Genomic DNA, 7220 nt, shown 5'->3' with positions numbered 1-7220 from the left:
TAGAATAGTGCTCAAGGTGGAGTCTGTCAGTGGTCAAACCAAGCATGAAGTTCCTTGGATGCTTCTCCAGCAAGATCCATGGAATTTTACAAAACCAATTTTCCGCAGGTTAGCGTTTCTTTCTTAGCCTACTTGGCAGTTAATTCATTTTGCCCTGTTCAAATGTAGTATGAAAGAACAGAGATGAAAACATGCATGTAAGTACATACACATACTCTAGTTATGAGCACCTAGGGTCTTTCCCATCACTCTTGCAAAAGTGTGTGTGTGTGTATACATACATTCACACATACATATGTATACACAGACATCTATATACAGAAATAATGTATATGTGTGTATGTCTATGTCTATATATAATATATATACATAATATATATTATATTCCAACTTGAGTAATATATATAATATAATATATATATTATATATAGACATAAACATACACACAAGCGCATACCATAGATCAACCTCATCTAAATATCTAGGGTCTGGAGAACGTGCTGACCAACAGAATATATGTGCATGTGGATGTCACGTGACATGCACTAACCAACTATCCCAAGGTAAAACTGTTGGGAGGAGGAAACTGCCAACAATCTTTGAAAATCCAGACCTACCAGGCCTTTATTTAGAGATTTGTTCCCATGGAACCCTCAAAGAAACTTAGGAAAATTGGACTGGAATGGGGTTCCACCCTGATGAACACTCAAACACCAACAGCTATATCTAGTTTATGCGTGGAAGTGACTCACACATGGCAGGCAGCATGAATATTAGGCTACAATGTGGATAAAGCACTGGAGCTTAATACAGATCAATATTTGGCCTCAGGTTTTCCAGAGCATAGAGTCTTGGCATTTGATCCCTCTGCCTTCAGGTGAGAATTAGGCACACTGAGGGACCAGGGAAGCACAGTCTGCTGAACTCTTGGCTCCTTTCTGCTTCTCTGCCCCACAGCTGGAAGGGTTGACCAAATCTAGATAGAATCGAGACTTGAGGAAGCGGCGGTAGGAATCCTTCTCCATCAGGTTGAAAATCTTCTTCTGGGCCTCATCAAAGCAGGTTATTGTAGGCTCTAGCATGTTCCGGCTTGTCTCTTCCCTGGTGCAAGAATCCAGGTTCACCTGAGGGGCAAAGGCCAAGGCTTCATTAAACCTATATCCCTGTTGAGGATGTGAGGCTATATGCTTTTTAGTAACCTGTAAGTGACTGTGCACCCTCCATATTTCAGAAGCAAAAAACAAAAGTGACGTTAGGCTCCTCCTTGGCACATGTGCGAGAGTATAAAAGGTTCATTCTGCTCTAGAGTGGCCAGGGCAAGATCTTCTGTTCTGTCTAACAAATTGGGGAGATTCATCAGAAAAATTCATGAAGGGAGGTTATGGTAAGTCACATGGATAGAAGAGATTTTTTTTAAAAAACTGATTTATTGGGGTTGTCAAGGTTATAATAGTCAACTCCAATATTCTAGGAACCTTCACTAAGATCCAGAGATTTCTCTGCCATAAAAGCTTACCTTTTTGGTCAGGTTGGCTAATGGGTAGAAGGAATGGATAGAAAGTTGGGTAGAAGAAATAGGTTCTAGTGTTTGATAGCACATTAGGGTGATTATAGTTATCAATAGTCTATTGTACATTTTAAAATAGCTAGAAGAGGAGATATGGAATGTTCTCAACACATAGAAATAATAAATGTTTGAGCTATGTATATACCAATTGCCCTGATTTGATCATTACACATTGTATGCCTGTATCAAAATATCACACATACTCCACAGATATGTACAATTCTTATGTATCCATAAAATCCTACCTCTTTGGTTGCCTGGACTGAGATGAATTCATTATAGATCTTTTTGGCCTTGGGACTTAGTTTAGATGGTGATTTGATTTTCTTATACTCTTCACAGCTGATCCAGAAGTCAATATTCTCCTCACTATATTCAGACTTCAAGAAAGCTTTGAAAGCTGCCAGTCCACCTATGATACAGGAGAAAGGACCACAGTTGTCATCACACTGGCTAGCCTCTTGGATATGATATTTCACATAAAGCTGAGGTACTTGGGGGATAAGGCGTGGGTTCAAGCAATTCCTTTTTCCCCCACTTTTTTCAACTCACTTAGGAGTCAGGTAAACCTAATCTGTGTTTGATATCTAGTGGATCCCAGTTCTACCTAATGATTCTTACTCAAGTTGGAAGGCTCTTTCAAGAAAGTATTCTGTTTCTGAAATACCTATGCAGCTATCAATTATCAAGGTCGATTTGGGAAAGAGAAACTGAGACTGACTTTGCAAGAAGGCATCGATATTTATCATTTTTTTTTCTCTCTTCCCTTTTTCCTTGTGATGAAAGAGATGGTTTTCCACATGGTTCCTGCTTAAACTTTTCATTGTATATCACAAGGCTCTAGGGCTTATTAAAATTATAAACAGACTGAATTTAAGACCTAAAGAGTCTCCTGAGTCTGAACATCAGAAAGAAGCCAGGCCTTGCTGCAGTTTCTATTAGACCAGCATAATATAACTTGTCTTATCCAGAGTACCTCATCCCAGGTTGCTGTCAGACTTACATTCATGACTAATCAGGTTTTCCAGTGATTCAGCCCATTTCTTGACTTCCTCTTGGCTTACCCTAGAAAAAATAGAGAGAAACAGAATAATTGGAATGCCATGATAAAAAAAAAAAAAATGGGGTAAGAAAGCTAAGATCCTGAATAAAGGCAGAGATTTTATTTTCCATCATTATGACAAAATATGTTATTTATGAGGGTGGTTTTTCACTAAATGTATAGACATTTTAAATGTAGTTAAGATCTCCATGAAAATGGAGGCTATCTTGATCCAAATCTGGCTTAACTAGGAGCACAACTTCCCTCTTACAGAACATCTCCATCATCGGATAGTTAATACTCAGTAGATCTTCACCAAGGCCTTTTCTCTTACCTCTGGCAAATAACCACTTTGTCCTTCTTGTTGTGGGAAGAATTATGTTCACAGGAATCAGATTTTTGCAACAGGAAACCTAGCCGATGTTTCATATCTTTTGCACTGCACAGAAGAGAAAAAAATGAATAAATAGTGATAACCAGCTTTCTTTAAAAGATACCTCATGGTAGAGCTTGAAGAGTCCATTACTAGTCTATGACTCAGAGACAATTTAGGGAATGGGAGTTGGAGTTGGCATGAACTCTCAGGAAAACAAGATTCCTCTTTTGGTTCCCTACGACTTGCTACAAAACCTTGAGGCAGAGTCATATCACTAGTTCCTTCATTCACAACTGGAATTCTGACCCTTCAGTTTACCTCAGAAACCTCAGAAGCCTTTATGTGCCTGTCATTTTGACCAACAGAATACCTTTGGTATCTTCAATAGAACTTGAATCACTGAAAACATGAGTGATCTCTGAGTAATTTTTAGGAATTGGAAAGCAGTAGCGGCAAAAGATGCACATCCTTGCTGCACGCCACCTTCTGGCAGGTGATTGCTATTTCCATCTGTTTCCCTGCTGGCAGAGGGAACTGTAGAAGCACCTCGGGAAAGTAAAAGTCTATTCAGTTCCAGTCACGTATGTGGGGGCCAAGCAGCTCCTGCTATGAGGTATAGAGGAAGAATACACTGAGGTGCGCAGCTCCAGCAGAAGGAAATGGAACATGGGACGGCGAAAGCAAATGCCCAAGCTGAAACCTCAGCTCCTTGGGGCTTCTTTCCAGACAATATCTGCTGCTGCTGCTTTCCTTTTTAATGCTACTTTAAAGGACATACACACTCTAAAGGGCATTTGAGGCTTAAAAGCTATTAGGAGAAGCAGGCTAGAGTCATTACTGAGCTTCCAGTTTGTTGCCACCATTTAATAGGTAGTCTGGCACAATAGGGCTCCTGACTAACTAGAAAAAGGGGGTCTTTTAATAAGCCTTAAGCTCAACTCTCTTACTTTTTATTAAATATCCTCTTGCTTGCATCTCTTTTATTAAAAAGGCCAAGAAATAATTTAGAAATAGAAATACCATTTTAAGAGAAATGAATAACTAAATGTGTCTATTTGGAGTGGGGAAAATAAAGCCTCAAAGATAGAAAGACATTTAGCATAGCCACTAATACATTTACGTATGTAGGTTTTCCCAGAAAGTTTGAATTCCATTATGTTCTCTGACTGCCCCTTAAATAGTATTTTCTCTTCCTTGCAAGATTACTTTCCTTCCTCTGCTTCCCTGACTGATGACTGTTCAGGGGATGCAACATCCTTTTTGATGATAACAAGATATAATCCTGAATGTTAGGGTGATTCCAAGGTGATAATATATCATGAAGTCCAAATAGAAATGAATTCATATTTCTATGTGCTGGATCCACCTAAGATCTGAGAGTTATTGATCAATGCAGGGGCTAAGTGTGCTTAGCAAGTATTCTTATTAAAAAAAAATGATAAAAATAAAAACCAAAATGACTTCAAAAGTTATTGGAGTCAGGAAATCTAGATTTGGTCCTAATTCACCCACCAACCTATGTGACCTTGAGCAGGCGATGGCTCCTCTGGAGCCTCAGGCACTGGTGGCAAAGATGTTGGACTAGACGATTTGCAATTTACTGGTGAGGAAAGGGAAGAGCAGTTCATCCTGCTGACATAGAGTTTACCTCCTTAGATTAACTGCTTAACTCTTTGAGGACAGAGCTCTAGTATTATCTTTTATCTGTTTTGCAAAATATTTGCCAGAGCATAACTTTCTCCTGACACTCTTGTATTTTTGTATGGTTCATTTTATATGTAAGTTAACTGAAGCTTGAAGTAATTTGCTCCACTCCATTCAGAAAATTAAGCGTGAAGGTCAGAGGAACTTATTTCATAGATACTCTCTGCCAGACCCTCCTGCTTCATTTTAAAGAAGCCATCAATACTTCCTTACTCCCGAATGACAGAATATTTGAAAAGTAAATGTTTTAATAGTACATAAAAAATTATGTTTTCTGAGATTATTTCCAAAATAAAATTTGGGGTAATTTCTATTTGCAGCGCGATAAGAAAGCAGGTAGTATATCTTTAGATTGACTTTTTACCTTTAACTGCAAGATTAAGTAATGTAATATGCACTCATTTTGTGTTTAATTTTCAACTGACTAATATACGATCATTCTCTGAATGCATTTGTTTATACCTTTTTTGAACAAATGAAAAACAAATGAATAGCTGTACATCTGTAAGGTCTTTTAAAAAAATCAAGAGAGTATGTTAACAAAACAATGTCTTTAAGGTGAGATCTACAAAACTGTTAACTGATTTGTAATGATCAATACTTCTCAACCACACTCATATAAGACACTTTAAGAACTAGAGATGGGGCAGAGAGATAAGGAAGATCTGGCTTTGGAACTCACATCTCATTGTAACATTTGCTTGTAAGAACATAGAGAGTGAAAGATACTGCAGCACTACACAGAAAGCATAGTGCCTTTCTGATGATGGAGCCAAACCTCATTCTGGGGTAACTTTCCTGAAACAAGATGTAGCATACAATCAGAAAGCCCAGACCCAGGCTTCTGTGTACTCTGGGGATGCTTAAATAACAGTAGTATTCACAGATGCAGATATTACAAACCACTATACATAGCCTCAAGCCTCATCTCACTTCTTAATTAAAACTAGCTTGCTTAGACCTGGCTTAAAGAGCAGAACAGTTCTCAAAACTGAGGCCACATAAAACAACACATAAGGACTGAAATTTGGGGGACACATGTCTTAAGTCACAGTATCTAGCTAGTCTTGGAGGAAAGTTAGAAAGTCGTGCTCTCCTGACCACACTGTTTCTAATTGCACAGAACTAGGTTAGTAAGTACAACATGTAAATAACTGAGAAAGTCTATCCAAAAGTTTAATATGGTTAATGACTGAAAGCAATCTTACCTCCTTAAGCAAGAAGCCGGCAGACCTGCAAGCCCTTTGCACATCTTATTTAACAGCTTGGGATTCGCAAGCAGGAAAGAAATGCGGCAGGAGGAGCTGTGGCTTTGGCTTTGAGCGTACTTTGCCTCTTCTCCGGTAAAGATATTGTCAGAATCCTCTGAGCGTCTTCCTCCTAAGCCTGTAGGGGTCTCTTTTATAGCCCAGCTACGACGGTCCAGCCAATCAGACGACAGCTCTGCAGTACCAGCTCCTCTGTCTCCCTCTGCCTCTCCAGCCCCTGAAAGAGATGAGGAAGAAAAGACTGACGCATCAGCAATGCTAAGTGAACGAGCAGAGAAAATCCTTCTGCAAAGTAGGGATATGGAAAAAAATGTACTCAATATCTCTACCAATGTCAGAGGTTTAGAACTTCTAGAAAAGGAAAAAAGTGTACAATGCTGCAAAATATAGTATTTATTCATATGTCTGTAAAAAACAGTATCAAGGAAAGTTGCTTCCTGGAAGGAAAAGTACCAGCAGGAATTCTGAAGCTTACTTAAGAGCTGACTCCCAGTGCCCTTCCTCTTTTGGATTAGAAGCATCATATGATGCATGGTCCAAGATCTGATCCTCACGATTTCCCAAAGGGAGCTGGCAGGATCATCGTCTCCACGCAGTGATTTGCAGAAGTTGCCTCAGTTGTTATGCAAACAAGAAGGTGGAGAGAAATAGCTGGATGACAGACAGTTATAAGCCCGGCAGCATAGAGAAACTACCCTAGGAAAAATAGATTTGCTATATCCGTAATCAACCTGACTGAGGAATACTTTTCTAGAAATCTTGGTAACAACAGAATTCAGCCTAGCACTGACAGTTTCTCCTTTACATGCCTGCATCCTGTAAAAAGTCTAAACCAGCAGCTCGAGGACCAAAGGAGGGAGTAGATGAGCAAATATACACAACAATTCTTATATCAAATGGGTTTATGTCTTATGTAATTCTAAGTCTCCAAACTGATATTTCAAAAGATTAAAAAAAAGAGGGATGTAGAGAGAAAGAGACAGAGCAGGCAGAAAAATATGTAGTTTGCTTTGTGTATCACCAGCCTGCAAACTAATCGTTAAGAATATTAAGCCCTATAGGTGTTTCTGAACACTTGGACAATTCGTATCTTTTACATACAATATCATAAACTGAAATGCCTGCATGGAGAGAATCATTCAGGTGTTTCACATCTTATAGCCATATATCAAATACCTACACAAGAGTTACAGAGGAAAGCTATAAGTGGAAGAAGAGAATTAATTGCTAGACCTGACCAAAACAGGTAAATATGAAATCTGC

At 38.9% G+C, this 7220-nt stretch overlaps 1 protein-coding gene across 2 annotated transcripts; it reads right to left on the bottom strand.

The window, feature by feature from the left end:
* Positions 1-533: 533 nt before the first annotated feature.
* On the bottom strand, positions 534-6202 carry RGS4 (regulator of G protein signaling 4). Of its 2 annotated transcripts, XM_017893429.1 has the most exons (5): positions 5898-6202; positions 2944-3048; positions 2571-2632; positions 1813-1979; positions 716-1124 (listed from the first exon to the last, which is right to left on the bottom strand). In XM_017893429.1, exons 1-5 carry the CDS (start codon positions 5939-5941, stop codon positions 885-887), a joined length of 618 nt encoding a protein of 205 aa, XP_017748918.1. In that variant the 5' UTR covers positions 5942-6202; the 3' UTR covers positions 716-884. The 2 variants fall into 2 exon arrangements, with proteins under 2 accessions (XP_017748919.1, XP_017748918.1); XM_017893430.1 differs by lacking the exon at positions 1813-1979 and having other exon boundaries at positions 534-1124; positions 5898-6168.
* Positions 6203-7220: the final 1018 nt, after the last annotated feature.

Source organism: Rhinopithecus bieti, unplaced genomic scaffold (assembly GCF_001698545.2).
Source record: "Rhinopithecus bieti isolate Rb0 unplaced genomic scaffold, ASM169854v2 scaffold_23925, whole genome shotgun sequence".
Lineage (NCBI taxonomy): Eukaryota > Metazoa > Chordata > Mammalia > Primates > Cercopithecidae > Rhinopithecus > Rhinopithecus bieti.
Note: the sequence above shows the minus strand (reverse complement) of the source record. Positions and strands in the feature narration are given on the sequence as shown.

Excerpts from the sequence above, each read along its gene's own strand:
- RGS4 (XM_017893429.1), bottom strand. The coding sequence starts at position 5,941 with ATGTGCAAAGGGCTTGCAGGTCTGCCGGCTTCTTGCTTAAGGAG. Across the intron at positions 2,633-2,943 it reads AAAGTGGTTATTTGCCAGAG|GGTAAGCCAAGAGGAAGTCA; the intron begins GTAAGAGAAAAG and ends TATTTTTTCTAG. Across the intron at positions 1,125-1,812 it reads CAGTCCAGGCAACCAAAGAG|GTGAACCTGGATTCTTGCAC; the intron begins GTAGGATTTTAT and ends TTTGCCCCTCAG.